This window comes from Symphalangus syndactylus, chromosome 18 (genome assembly GCF_028878055.3).
Source record: "Symphalangus syndactylus isolate Jambi chromosome 18, NHGRI_mSymSyn1-v2.1_pri, whole genome shotgun sequence".
NCBI lineage: Eukaryota > Metazoa > Chordata > Mammalia > Primates > Hylobatidae > Symphalangus > Symphalangus syndactylus.
This window is the reverse complement of record NC_072440.2, coordinates 63,012,056-63,026,686: the sequence shown is the minus strand read 5'-3', so window position 1 is coordinate 63,026,686 and position 14,631 is coordinate 63,012,056. Positions and strand designations below refer to the sequence as shown.

At 52.1% G+C, this 14,631-nt stretch overlaps 1 protein-coding gene and 1 pseudogene across 10 annotated transcripts; one reads left to right on the top strand and one right to left on the bottom strand.

The window, feature by feature from the left end:
* Positions 1 to 2,377: 2,377 nt before the first annotated feature.
* On the top strand, positions 2,378 to 5,380 carry LOC134733540 (D-dopachrome decarboxylase-like; annotated as a pseudogene). Its single transcript, XR_010117125.1, has 2 exons — positions 2,378 to 2,485; positions 2,839 to 5,380. The product of XR_010117125.1 is annotated as a D-dopachrome decarboxylase-like (transcript).
* LOC129467850 (glutathione S-transferase theta-1) lies at positions 5,326 to 14,198 on the bottom strand. Of its 9 annotated transcripts, none has more exons than XM_055252685.2 (5): positions 13,694 to 14,196; positions 12,542 to 12,650; positions 11,274 to 11,361; positions 6,094 to 6,270; positions 5,326 to 5,889 (listed from the first exon to the last, which is right to left on the bottom strand). In XM_055252685.2, the coding sequence occupies exons 1-5, from the start codon at positions 13,803 to 13,805 to the stop codon at positions 5,695 to 5,697; spliced, it is 681 nt and encodes a 226-aa protein (XP_055108660.2). In that variant the 5' UTR covers positions 13,806 to 14,196; the 3' UTR covers positions 5,326 to 5,694. The 9 variants fall into 9 exon arrangements, with proteins under 9 accessions (XP_055108660.2, XP_055108659.2, XP_055108661.2 ...); XM_055252684.2 differs by lacking the exon at positions 12,542 to 12,650 and adding an exon at positions 8,945 to 9,095 and having other exon boundaries at positions 13,694 to 14,007; XM_055252686.2 differs by lacking the exons at positions 11,274 to 11,361; positions 12,542 to 12,650 and adding an exon at positions 13,461 to 13,462 and having other exon boundaries at positions 13,694 to 14,004.
* Between the last annotated feature and the right edge of the window lie 433 nt (positions 14,199 to 14,631).

Here is a 14,631-nt window from a genome sequence, read left to right as displayed (position 1 = left end):
TTCCCCTAATGTGCCTTAATTCCAGAGCTATGAGCAGTTAATCCTATACTCTTCTGCATACTCTAGGTTGCCTGGGAATCTTGCCTTTGGGGGGAGAAAACAAACAAACCCTCACTTTGCTACAGACGTAATTCCTAGATGGAGAGGTATGAAGTGAAAAAAGTCAAACTAGGAAGAAGTGAGGAGACATTTCAATAAATGTTTGTCTGATGTCTCGGTATGAAAGGACTTTCTAACCCTCAGAACAGTGGGAGAACTCAACAGAGAAACAACCAGTACATGCCAGCTGTGGTAGCTCACACCTGTAATTCCAGCACTTTGGGAGGCCGAGGCGGGCAGATCACCTGAGATCGGGAGTTTGAGACCAGCCGGACCAACATGGAGAAACCCCGTCTCTACTAAAAATACAAAATTAGCTGGGTCTGGTGTCGCATGCCTGTAATCCCAGCTACTCGGGAGGCTGAGTCAGGAGAATTGCTTGAATCTCGGAGGCGGAGATTGCAGTCAGCTGAGATCACGCCATTGAACTCCAGCCTCGGCAACAACAGCAAAACTCTGTCTCAAAAAATAAACAAACAAAAAAACATATACAAGGACATGTTGTGTAAGAAAAAATGGATTAAACATAAAATAAGCAAAAAACCGGGAAGGATCTTGGTGAAAAACATGTCAGAAGGAAGTAATGTTTTTTTTTTTTTTTTTTTTTTTTTGAGGCGGAGTCTCGCTCTGTCACCCAGGCTGGAGTGCAGTGGTGCAATCTCGGCTCACTGCAACCTCTGCCTCCCGGGTTCACACCATTCTCCTGCCTCTGCCTCTCCGAGTAGCTGGGACTACAGGCGCCCGCCACCACGCCTGGCTAATTTTTTTGTATTTTTAGTAGAGACAGGGTTTCACCGTGGTCTCGATCTCGACCTCGTGATCCACCCGCCTCGGCCTCCCAAAGTGCTGGGATTACAAGCGTGAGCCACCGCGCCCGGCCTAGTAATGTTCTTTAAGGTGCTCTTAGAAACCCTTAAGACAGGCCTGGTATGGTGGCTCACCCCTGTAATCCCAGCATTTTGGGAGGTCAAGGTGGGCAGATCACTTGAAGTCAGGAGTTTGAGAGCAGCCTGGGCAACATGATGAAACCCCGTCTATATTAAAAATACAAAAATTAGTTGGGTGCGGTGGCACACTCAGGAGGCTCAGACAGGAGAATCACTTGAACCTGGGAGATGGAGGTTGCAGTGAGCTGAGATCATACCACTGCACTCAAGCTCCACTTAGAGCGAGACTGTCTCAAAAACAAAGAAAAATAAGAGAAACCCATCAGACAAAGAGACAGAAAAAAATGAGTCATAGCTCACTGCAGCCTAGATCTCCTGGGCTCAAGCGATCCTCCTGCCTCAACCGCCCAGGTAGCTAGAACTACAGGCGCACACCACAACACTGGGATTTTTTTTTTTTTTTTTTGGAGAAAATAAAGAAGGGAATCTTGCTATGTTGCCTAGCCTGGTCTTGAACTCCTGGGCTCAAGCAATCCTCCCTTCTTGGCCTCCCAAAGTGCTGAGATTACAGATGTCAGCCACTTTGCCTGACCACAATTTCAATCATATTTAAAATGTACAATTCAAGTGATTTTGCCACAATAACCACAGACTCATGTTTAAACCACACCAACAGATTTCCATGTTTTAAATAACATATTTTGCCACCCCCTGGTGGACAGTGGCTCACCACCGGCACAAGAGGCCACATAGGCAGTGAATGGGGACCAGGCGGGGACGGGAAATGTCGTGAACCCAACGGTCCCTGCCCAGCCCCACCCGCGTCCGCAACGTGTAACCACATCTCCTGACTGCCCAAGAGAAGCGCAGATTTCCATACTGAACATGAAACTGCCCGACTTCGAAATGGTGACAAATCATTAAAAAAATTTTTAAACTCACGTTGCATTGGTTATTAGGGTCGAACTTGGGGAAGACCCCTACTGGTGTGTGTGTGTGTCTGTGTGTTAGGGGTGTTCAGACCTTTAATAGGGCTAGGAACCAGGCGACCACAGCAGGGAAAGCTTGAGGAGAGGGAAACCCACCAGACGCCAGGCAGGAGGATGAGGGAAGACACAGGCTGGGGCCACTACCCAGTTAAAAACTTGTAGTGGGTGGGGCTACACGTACGGCGGAGACGACGGGATTTCCGGAAATCAGAGCCGGCACACGTGACTTTTGTTTGCAGAAGTGGGAAGGTACCCTAGGCAGCCAATCGGGGAGCGCTGAGTCTCTGTCCAGCCAATGAGAAGCCAGTTTGTTTTAGCACCTCGCCCCTCCTTCCCGGTCCGCGATCCTCGGGTACCCAGCGCTTTTTCTCTGCCAGAGCTGTTTCCGTTCTTCTGCCCGCCATGCCGTTCCTAGAGCTGCACACGAATTTCCCCGCCAACTGAGTGCCCGCGGGGCTGGAGAAATGGCTGTGCGCCGCCGCTGCCTCCATCTTGGGCAAATCTGCGGACGTGAGCGTGGGCCGGGCAGCACTGGGCGAGGGGAAGTTGGTGGGCCAGGGGTCCGGCCCTGTCCCTGCTCCATCTCACCAACAGCGACCCCGACCCCTTTCTCCAGGGACCACCCCCCACCCCATTCCGCACGCCAAGCTCTGACTTTCCGTGCTCCACGATCCCGCGGCTCCCCCTCCGCACGTCGCCCTCCCCAGTCATGACCCGGACGTGACCTTCAGGGACCTCGGCCTGTACCGGGATCCCTGTACCCGCGAACACTGCGCGTTTCGGCTTTCGCGCGCTCGGGTCGGGACCCCAGACGTAGCCCGACCGGCTCCAGCTTCGGGTAAAACTTTTCATGTTCCCCTCAGCGCGTGAACGTGACGGTACGGCCGGGCCTGGCCATGGCGCTGAGCGGGTCCACCGAGCCCTGCGCGCAGCTATCCATCTCCTCCATCGGCGTCGTGGGCACCGCCGAGGACAACCGCAGCCACAGGGCCCACTTCTTTGAGTTTCTCACCAAGGAGCTAGCCCTGGGCCAGGACCGGTGCGCCGGGGTAGTAGGCCCGGAATATTATTCTAAAACAATCAGAGCACTCCATTCCTGCTAACAGTTTAAAGCCAAGCACCTAGGCATGCCATTTAGGCTTCTGAATGACTGGATCTTGACCAGGAGAGCTGCTGTCTAGGTTTTCTCCTGACCAGTTCCTCAAGAGAAATGCAAAACTAGTGATTAACAGTAAGAGTCTGGCCGGGCGTGGTGGCTCACGCCTGTAATCCCAGCACTTTGGGAGGCCGAGGCGGGCGGATCATGAGGTCAGGAGATGGAGACCATCCTGACTAACACGGTGAAACTCCGTCTCTACTAAAAATCCAAAAAACTAGCCGGATGTGGTGGTGGGCGCCTGTAGTCCCAGCTACTAGGGAGGCAGAGGCAGGAGAATGGCGTGAACCCGGGAGGCGGAACTTGCAGTGAGCCGAGATTGCGCTACTGCACTCCAGCCCGGGCGACAAAGCGAAACTCTGTCTCAAAAAAATACCAAAAAACAAGCAAAACAAAACAAAAACAATAAGAGTCCAGTGGCTTATGCCTGTAATTCCAGTACTTTGGGAGGCCGAGGCAGGCAGATCACCTGTGGTTGGGAGTTCGAGACCAGCCTGACCAACATGGAGAAACCCTGTCTCTACTACAAATACAAAATTAGCTGGGCGTGGTGGTGCGTGCCTGTAATCCCAGCTACTCAGAAGGCTGAGGCAGGAGAATCACTTTAACCTGGGAGGCAGAGGTTGTGGTGAGCCGAGATTGCACCACTGAACTCCAGCCTGGGCAACAAGAGCAAAACTCCTTCTCAAAAAAAAAAAACAAACACACACACACACACACCAAAAAACCAGTAAGGGTCATGTCCTGAGAGGCTAACTCAGCCGACTGTTGGGTCACCATGCCTACAGCCAACAAATGTGGGATGCTGCTGGGCCCTGAGCGGTCAGATAAACTACTTTCTCTGGTAATTAGAAGGCTACAGGAAATGTTTTGTTTTGGGTTTCTTTGTGTATTTTTAGAGACAGGATCTTGTTCTGTTGCCCCAGGCTGGAGTGCTATGGCTCAATCAGAGCTCACTGCAGCGTCAAACTCCTGGGCTCAAGCAATCCTCCCACCTCAGCCTCCCAAGTAGCTAGAACTACAGGCATGCACCACCATGCCTGACTAATTAAAAAAAAAAAAATTTCTTTTGGCTGCATGTGGTGGCTTGGCACTTGTAATCCCAGCACTTTGTGAGGTAGAGGCTTGAGCACAGGAGTGCAGGGCTAGCCTGGGCAACATGGCAAGACCCTGTCTCTACAAAAATAAAAAAGAAATTAGCTGGGTGTGGTGGGGTGCACCTGTTGTCTCAGCTTCTTAGGAGGCTGAGGTGGAAATATTGCTTGAGCCTGGGATGTCAAGGCTGCAGTGAGCCATGACTGTGTCACTGCACTCCAGCCTGGGCAACAGAGTGAGACCCCATCTCTGAAAAAATATTTTTTGGGGGAGCCAGGCACAGTGGCTCACGCCTGTAATCCCAGCACTTTCGGAGGTGGAGGCGTGCAGATCAGTTGAGGTACAGAGTTTGACACCAGCCTGGCCAACACGGTGAAACCCTGTTTCTACTAAAAATACAAAAATTAGCCAGGTGTGGTAGTGCGTGCCTATAATTCCAGCTTCTGGGCAGACTGAGGCAGGAGAATCGCTTGAACCTGGGAGGCGGAGGTTGCAGTAAGCTGTGATCATGCCATTGCAGTCCAGCCTGGGCAACAGAGCAAGACACTGTCTCAAAAAAAAAAAATTGTTTTGAACTCCTGGACTCAAGCAATCCCCCCAACGTGGACCTCCCAAAGTACTAGGATTATAATAAGCATGAGCTACCACACTCAGCCACTTTTTTTTTTTTTTTTCTTGAGACAGAGTCTCGCTCTGTCGCCCAGGCTGGAGTGCAGTGGCGCGATCTCGGCTCATTGCAAGGTTCGCCTCCCGGGTTCATGCCATTCTCCTGCCTCAGCCTCCCGAGTAGCTGGGACTACAGGCACCCACCACCACACCCGGCTAATTTTTTGTATTTTTAGTAGAGACGGGGTTTCACCGTGTTAGCCAGGATGGTCTCCATCTCCTGACCTCGTGATCCCCCTGCCTCGGCCTCCCAAAGTGCTGGGATTACAGGCGTGAGCCACCGCACCTGGCCTTAGCCACATTTATTAATTTCACTCTTGGCAAACATCAGGGAGAAGCTGACCCACACGGCCTGGGAAGGGGGATTGTCTTTTGGATAGAGACCATGACCAGGTCTGGGACAGAGGAAAGTCAAATAAATCACACATTAGAGTTAGAAGCAGAGGCTCAGGCTGAGCCCAGGTTTATTATCCAAAATGAAAATGAAATGCAGGGATTAAAGGACACAAGGCCTCAGTGTGCATCATTCTCATTGTGGCTTTCAGGTGGCTGTGGAAGACAGGGTAGGGATGGTGACTTCGGGAGGTGAGGCGCTCTGGGACTTGGGCAAGTCTTAGGCAAGCCATTCCTGCTTTCTGGGCCTGGCTCCCATGGGCCATTAGAAATGAAAATGCCGGCTGGGCGCGGTAGCTCAAGCCTGTAATTCCAGCACTTTGGGAGGCCGAGGTGGGCGGATCACGAGAAAAGAAATGAAAATGCTTTGTGAACTGCTGAGGACAGTGCAAGGGTGAGGTTTCCCAGCTCACCGGATCATGGCCAGCACCCAGGGCATCAGCTTCTGCTTTATGGTGGGGTCTGCAGGTGGGAAGTCCTTGGCCTTCAGAATGACCTCATGGGCCTCCCGGAAGAGGTCCTCCCCCACTGCTGCCTCCACGCGCTGCCGCCATGTGGCCAGCTTGGGTCGGCCTTCGAAGACTTGGCAGCCAGCACCCACGGGCTGTGGGGAAAAGGGGACAGAATGGGGATGGATGGTTGTGAGGGCAGGGATGGGCAGCATCTGATTTGGGGACCACAGATCTCCAGGAGGGGTTTGCACACACACTTAAGCACAGTGCCATAGCCCGGTGTGGCAGCATAAGCAGGACTTCAGCAACTAGCCAGGTCCCCCTGCCTAGTGGGTACACCTGCCCACAGCACTCACATGCATCAGCTCCGTGATGGCTACGAGGTCAGCTAAGGAGATGTGAGGACCAGTAAGGAAGGCCTTGTTCTGGAGGAACTTGTCCTCGAGCAACTGCAGGGTCACATCCAACTCTGCCAGGGTGGCTGCCAGTGTCTGGGGAGATACTGGCTCACCCAGGAAAACAGGGAACATCATCTGGGGATTGGGCAGGCAAGGTCGAGAGTTAGTGGGGTAGGGAGTTAGTTTTGATTTGCATTTCCCTAATGATTAGTGATGCTGAGCATCTTTTCTTTTCTTTTCTTTTCTTTTTTCTTTTTTTTTTGAGACTGAGTCTTGCTCTGTCGCCCAGGGTGGAGTGCAGTGGGGCGATCTTGGCTCACTGCAAGCTCCGCCTCCTGGGTTCACGCCATTCTCCTGCCTCAGCCTCCCAATTAGCCGAGACTACAGGTGCCCACCACCATGCCTGGCTAATTTTTTTTGTATTTTTAGTAGAGACGGGGTTTCACCGTGTTAGCCAAGATGGTCTCAATCTCCTGACCTTGTGATCTGCCTGCCTCGGCCTCCCAAAATGCTGGGATTTTTTTTTTTTTTTTTTTTTTGAGACGGAGTCTCGCTCTGTCGCCCAGGCTGGAGTGCAGTGGCGAAATCTCGGCTCGCTGCAAGCTCCGCCTCCCGGGTTCACGCCATTCTCCTGCCTCAGCCTCTCCGAGTAGCTGGGACTACAGGTGCCCGCCACCATGCCCGGCTAATTTTTTTGTATTTTTAGTAGAGACGGGGTTTCACCGTGGTCTCGATCTCCTGACCTCGGGATCTGCCCGCCTCGGCCTCCCAAAGTGCTGGGATTACAAGCGTGAGCCACCGCGCCCGGCCAAAGTGCTGGGATTAACAGGCGTGAGCCACCGCGCCCAGCCAAGCATCTTTTCTTGTACTTGTTGGCCAAAATGATAATATTCTCAACACATTGGGTTAAGTAAAATATATCAATTTCCTTTTACTTTTTTTTTTCTTTTGAGACGGTGTTCAGCTCTGTCATCCAGGCTGGAATGAAGTGGCACCATCTCGGCGCACTGCCAACTTTGCCCCCTGGGTTCAAGCGATTCTCCTGCCTCAGCCTCCTGAGTAGCTGGGATTATAGGCACAGGCCACCAAGCCTGGCTAATTTTTGTGTTTTTAGTAGAGACAAGGTTTCCCCATGTTGACCAGGCTGGTCTCGAACTCCTGACTTCAGGCGATCCACTACCTTGGCCTCCCAAAGTGCTAGGATTATAGGCATGAGCCACAGTGCCCAGACTCTTTTTACTTTTTAAATGTGCCTACTAGAAAAGTTAAAATTACGTATGTGGCTCACTTTATACTTCTATCGGACAGCACTTGACTAAATGAACTAAATTCCAGAGAGGCATAAGCCGTTCCTAGATGAGCTACTTTCATTCCAATTTCATTTCCTTGGGCCCAAGCAGGCTGGGAGAAAGACTGTCACAGGCATGGGCTTTTCTGACTGAGCAGCAGTTTGGGAACTGGGGGCAGGGATGAAAAGCAGAGAGATCTTATAGGCAACGTCGTCGTTGGTGATTAGATTCCAAAGCCATGCTAGATTGAGCTAGTGACCTGATCTCACATTTAAGATACTTGAAATCAAAGATAAACAAACCAACTAAACCTGCAACCCAGCCCACCTCCTGATTAGCTTAGAAGAGAACAGCCTCACATCCTGGCTACCTGACAAAGGGAAGTGCAAGCCCTTTCTTGGGGGTATTTATTATGCAGTTTAATCTCTGCTCTTCTTTTATCATAATGTCTGGCACACAAGAATACATCACGAGGCCAGGCACGGTGGCTCACGCCTATAATCCCAGCACTTTGGGAGGCCGAGATGGGAGGATCACCTGAGGTCAGGAGTTCAAGACCAGCCTGGCCAACATGGTGAAACCCCGTCTCTACAAAAATACAAAAATTAGCCAGGCATGATGGCAGGTGCCTGTAATTCTAGCTACTTGGGAGGCTAAGCTGGGAGAATCGCTTGAACCCAGGAGGTGGAGGTTGCAGTGAGCCAAGATCATGCCATTGCACGCCAGCCTGGGCAATGGAGTGAGAGTCCGTCTCAAAAAATAAAAAAAAATAATAATACATCATGAGACATGCAAAGAAGCAGGAAAATGTGATCCATAATCAAGAGGGAGAAAAAAACAATCAATAGAAATAGACCCATAGGCTGGGTATGGTGGCTCATGCCTGTAATCCCAACACTTTGGGAGGCCAAGGAGGACGAATCACTTGAGTTGAAGAGTTCGAAACCAGCCTGGCCAACATGGTGAAACCCGGTCTCCACTACAAATACAAAAGTTAGCCACGTGTGCTGGTGGATTCCTGTAATCCCAGCTACGCAGGAGGCTGAGGCAGGAGAATCGCTTGAGCCTGGGAGGTGGAGGTTGCAGTGAGCTGAGATCGCACCATTGCACTCAGCCTGGGTGACAGAGTGAGACCCCCGTCTCAAAAACAAAACAAAAAAGGCAGACCCACAGAACACCTACATGTTGAAATTAGTTGACAAAGATTTTTAGGTAACTGATAAATATGTTAAAAGAATTTACAAGAAAAGACAGATAAAGTGGATGAACAGATGGTGAATTTCATCAGAGAAGTGGACATTCTAAAAAACAACCAAATGGAATTTCCAGAGCTGAAAAATACGTATCTCAAACAGAGAATGTATTGGATGGGCTTAATAGCAATTTGGCACAACAGAGGAAAGAATCTGTGAAGGCAAAGACAGGTCAGTAGAAATAATCCAAAACTGAAAAGAAGAAACTGGTGCCTGAACACTTTTGGGGAATGCTCTCGCTGCCGCCCCCCACACTCCCAGCCTCACCTTATGCCACAAGGCCCGGAGGCAGCTTCTCCGCAGAGTCGTGTGCTGCCATGCCAGGTACTCATCCACACGGGCACGGGCCTGCAGGTCCGGAGGGTACCAGTAGTCAGGGACCTTATACTTGCGCGTCAGGTAGAGCAGGATGGCCACACTGTGGGTGTGGGGGTCATGATGGGTAAGGGAAGGGCACCGTCCTGGGTATTTTATACATAGTCGCCTTTTTTTTTCTTTGATACGGAGTCTCGCTCTGTCGCTCAGGCTGGAGTGCAGTGGTGCGATCTTGGCTCACTGCAACCTCCGCCTCCCAGGTTCAAGTGATTCTCCTGCCTCAGTTCCAAGTAGCTGGAACTACAGGTGCGTGCCACCACGCCTGGCTAATTTTTTGTATTTTTAGTAGAGATGGGGTTTCACCATATTAGCCAGGATGGTCTCAAACTCCTGACCTTGTGATCTGTCCACCTCGGCCTCCCAAAGTGCCATGATTACACGTATGAGCAACTGCACCTGGCCTTTTTTTTTTTTTTTTTTTAAGACAAGGTCTTCCTCAGTCACCCAGGCTGGAGTGCAGTGGTACAATCTCAGCTCACTGCAGCTTCAATTTCTATAGGAGTGCACCACCATGCCTGGCTACTTTTTTTCTTTTTTGTAGAGATGGGATCTCACTGTATGGCCAGGCTGGTCTTAAGCTCCTATCCTCAAGCAGTCCTCCAGCCTTGGCATCCCAAAGCGCTGGCATTACAGGCATGAACCACTGTGCCCAGCACACTTCTTTAACCTTTCTGACAATTTGCCAAAGTATTAGCCTGATTTTCCAGAGAAGAAAACCAGGCTTAGAAAGGCAGAGACTTGCCCTAGGGCACACAGCTCTTAATGGCAGAGCTGAGAATCTTTCTGAGGCTAATACCCAAGCTTTTCCTACCACCAGGCAAAATCCCACAACAGAATGTCTTGCCAAATGTTTAGAGACAGTTTCTGATCAGAGAACCAGAGAGAGCTTCCAGGAGGACGGGGCGTCAAAGCTGAGCTTTAAAGAAGCTCAGTTCTTTCCATTCTGTATCCACTCTCATCCGCTGGGATTCCGACCAGCCTCTGATGGCCTGACTTCAAAAAGGCTTCCACGTCCCTTTGTTCTTTGTGTCATTCTTTCTGCCAAGAATCAGCTCCTATCTAAGCCGACTGGGGTAGTTTGGCTTCCTAAAGCACCACTCAGGAAGCACTCCTGCAGCTGCAGGATCCTAGAACAACAGAACAGACAAGGCACCCGGGCACTCTCCTCCTTCCCTGGGTTTTGAGGGCCGCCATGGTGGTGAGTTGAGTATGGACCTGGAAGGTCACAGGATGTGTCCATTTAGAGATACAGAAAAGCTTTCAGGAACTTGGGGTTTCCCAAAGGTTGGGCATGCAGGCCAAAAGGGCAGAAAACCTCTGTATCTGTCACTGGCCTATATTCTCTTTTAAGCTGGGGCTACATGTGTGTCCCAGCTTAATGACTCCATTGTCTGTGCGGGGTGCCCAGGAGCTCCTTTTGCTCCCAGCCAATTGTTCAAGCCACCTCTGAGGAGGGCTGCAGGTCCCTGTGAGCCACAGACCTCCTGAAGGTGAGAGTAGTGACAGAGAAATGCAGAGATTGCACATTGACTCTGGCTGGTACCTGGGGGGCACAACGCTGAGTGACACAAGGACTCAGGACACCTGGGGCACCAGGGAGGAAGAAGGGCCCTGGCAGAATGTCAGAGGAATTCATTGGAGGTGCGTCCATCCTGCGATTTTAGAGATGAGCTCTAAAGCACAAACTCCAGTTTCTCCTTGTTATGGGAAGGGTGACTCTGGTGACAAAAGGGGCAGAACTGGGGAAAGGTTGGCCTTTCCTGAAGAGGATTCAACTTCTTGGGACCAGCTGTGATGTAAGACGTCCATATCTGGTGGCTCTTCCATGGGAGAGACCCATCCCGGGAAGCTGCAGCCCAGAGATGGAGCCACCGGGCAGCCCAGATGCCACTGAGCCATCGCCACACAAGCTTGGCCAGAGGCCTGCCCCATGGTGGGCAAAGCTGCCATCCTCCTCTGGCCTGCCCTGTCTCAAGGATACTCTCACCACTCACCAGCAACCAAAGGACTGGTGTGGAAGTAAAGTAGATATTTGCTTTTCTAATCATCAGGGTGAACTGGAATAGCAGGAAGGCAGGGGCCTGGGGTCCAGTACTGACTCTGCAGGATGCGGGGCACAGACTCTCTGCCTCTGAAGACTTTAGTTTGCTTGTCTATGAAATAGAGGGTTAGAACAGGATGGTTCCAGCAGGCCTGGCAGCAGTCCTAGGGTCCCAGTTACCTCTCCGTCAAGGTGAAGTCCCCGTCCTTCAAGGCTGGCACCTTCTTGAGGGGGTTCACCTGGGCAAAGGCATCGCTTAAGTGCTGACCTGGGAAGAGTCCAGCATGGTGGGTGGTGGGAGGAGAACGCTGAGCCCGCCACAGCCTGTGCCCCTCCCTGCAATGCTCTGGCCCCAGTTTCACAGCTCTTCCCACCAGTCTGCACTCCTGGTTGGCGAAGACTGGAAGGGCCCCTGTGGGAGGAGGAGGAGGCCACTCCACCGGCTGGTACGAAATAGACAACACCCCTTGCTAAGTCCTGTAGGCACAGCCTCCTCCCACAGGCTGCCCCTCTGCAACAGAGCTCACTGTGCAGGGTGTGGTTCCTGGACCTTTGCATGCACCCTACCCACCTCCTCTTTCCACTATTGCCAGCTTCATGAACTCACAATGAGAGCACCCCAAGCTGCACGATAGGTCACCTGAGGGGACTGACTTACTACCTTGTCCCTTCCACCATTAACTCTAAGGCAGGGTCATGAAACACAGAGAAGTGGCCTTTTTCTGGTATCTACCTACTTAGAAGCAACTTCTACTGGCCCCACCATGTCCCTTTGTTCACCCTGCCCTGGGCACTGTGGAGCTGTGTGTAGCATACCTGCTACCACCCCCCATGCCCCAACCTTTTATTCCCCTTACAGTTGGGGTCTCACTATGTTGCCCAGGCTGGTCTTGAACTACTGGCCTCAAGTAATCCTCCTACTTCGGCCTCCCAAAGTGCTGGGATTACAGGTGTAAGCCACCGTGCCCAGCCTGCTACCCTCTCTTCACCCTCCCTTCAGACTGTTCCTTCACCAGGAAAACCCTCCTCTGTCTCCTGGTGAAACACATTTCCCTCTGCACCACTACATTTGACAACCAGCTTGGACGTCCTCTTGTCCCCCATTCCCTTTCCTCTGCTCCACACTCTGCAGAGGAAGTCCTTGTGCAGGACAGTGGGCAGTTTGCAGAAGAGATTAGGTGGAGAAGTTTCAGGCAGAGGGCCAGCCATGGAGTGGGAGCCCTGGGCAGAAGGCTTAGCCAAGTAGAGTTGCCTTACTTGCCCCACCAGCCATACCTGGGTTCTGCTTCCAACCCCTCCTACTACCGCACCCTGCACTGGGCCTGGGCCTGCCAGCTGAGTCCTCAAGGGCCTTGGAGGCATGCTAGAGAAACAAAACAGGGCGTAGGGCTCACCAAGCCCCAGGGTCCCCCTGCTGCTCCCAGCATCAGCAGCCTGGGGCAACGTACCTCCCCAGCAGGAACAAGAGGCAGAGGACAAGGTTTCGGGAGGCAGAGGTTGCAGTGAGCTGTGATCCTGCCACTGCACTCCAGCCTGGGCGACAGAGCAAGACTCCATCTCAAAAACAAACAAAACGCCTTGGGCCAGGCACAGTGGCTCATGCCTGTAATCCCAGCACTTTGGGAGGCTAAGCCGGCAGATCATTTGATGTCAGGAGTTCGAGAACAGCCTGACCAAAATTGTGAAATCCCATCTCTGTTAAAAATACAAAAAAATTAGCCAGACATAGTGGCACACATCTGTAATCTCAGCTACTCAGGAGGCTGAGGCAGGAGAATCACTTGAACCCGGGAGGCAGTGGTTGCAGTGATTCGAGATCCATGCCACTGCACTGCAACAAAGCAAAAGCAAGACTCTGTCTCAAAAAAAAAAAAAAAAAAAAAAAAAGGTAGAGGACAAGGACAAGGTCAGAGGCAAAACAGGAGGAGCAGAGGAAGGAAGGGACAAAGAGGGACCCCAATGCAGACTGGACGAGTGCAGAGGGCAGGGATGGAAAGTCACGTCCTGAGCTGTTTGCTGTTGCAGAATCTCAGCAGCTGGGCCACAAAGAAGGGACTTGACGCCGTCCCAGTCTCTACACTTGGCACCCTTGACCTCTCTCATCCCACCCTTCCCTAGGCTGAGGTCACACCTGTTTTCATTTTGTTTTTTAATTTTTTTTTTAGGACGGGGTCTCGCTAGATTGCCCTGACTGGAGTGCAGTGGCTATTCAAGGGCACCGTCATAGCGCACTGCAGCCTGGAATTCCTGGGCACAAGCCATCCTCCCACTCCAGCCTCTGGAGTTGCTGGGACTACAGGCATGTGCCCCTGCCCCCAGTTGCGCCCGTTTTTGTCCTCCGGTCTTGCTTCTCTTCATGATCCCCACCCCTTTATTCGGCCTCAGGGGAACCCCGTGGTCTATTCCGTGAGACCGAGCAGAGTTTTGGGGAGCCCCGACTCTGGGATCTCCCTGCTGGCTCACCTTTCTCCGTTAGGTCTCCAAACCAGACCAGCAATGGCCCCAGGAAGAAGGTGGTGCCGGGAGAAGTTCCCTAAGCTATGTATGCCTACCTGTCCCTTCCTGACTTTTCAGTTCCCCAAATCCGAGGCTGGACCTACCTTTAATCAGATCCACGATGCGCAGCTCGAAGGGAATGTCGTTCTTCTTGGCGAAGATGTAAACAGCGCGGCAAGGCTGGGACAGCAGGTCCAGGTACAGCTCCAGGCCCATAGCGGGGACCGACCGACCAGACCGGAAACCACAGGGAGTCAGCAAATTCCAGTGCCAGGACTCGGGTCTCGGACCTCAGACCACGCCCTTGCGGCTACGCCCGCCGACCGCGGTGCCCCATTGGGCGGCACGGACGCCTGGGACACTCTTTAGTCCAATTGCGGGCGGCGGGCGGCCTGTCTGAGGGCTGGGCCCGCCTGGCTCCTGCGGGATCAGGGTGGGTGGCCAAGACACGGTTGTCCCTCAGGGGGACGCACAGAGAGGCCCCAGTCCCATCCCTTTCGTGCCTGGCTCGCTCATTTCACTTAGCATAATGTCTTTAAGGTGCATCTGTGTTGAAGCGTGTGTCAGAATTTCCCACCGTCCCCATTTTAGAGGAGGATACAGACACTGAATGATTATAGACCCAGAAAGTCTGGCTCCAAAGTCCATCCTCTTGGCTCAACACTGCAGAGTCCTTGGTGCCAGCAAGTGGCAAAGCCTCAGGGCTTACGTTCAGTGTTTTGTGGCCACTTGCTTCACTCCTGTCGCACTCCCTGGAATGTGACAGCCTTGGTCTTCCTGCTCCTGCCAGCACAGTGCCATCTATCGCATTCCCTGAGTTTATTTCTTCCTTTCTCCAGGCCTGTGTTTCTCCACCTTTCAAATGACAGGGAAGCTAGAGTCCTCCAGAGTCCTTACAAGTCCACACCCCTGGATTCATCTGCTGAGTGGTAAGGCCAGGCCTGCCCCTTGCTGCCATGGAGCCTGTCAAATAGTATCAGGGTCACATGTCATTTTCTAAAACGAATGCCACTCAAAGTGTGTCAGCCAACGCATAATGTTT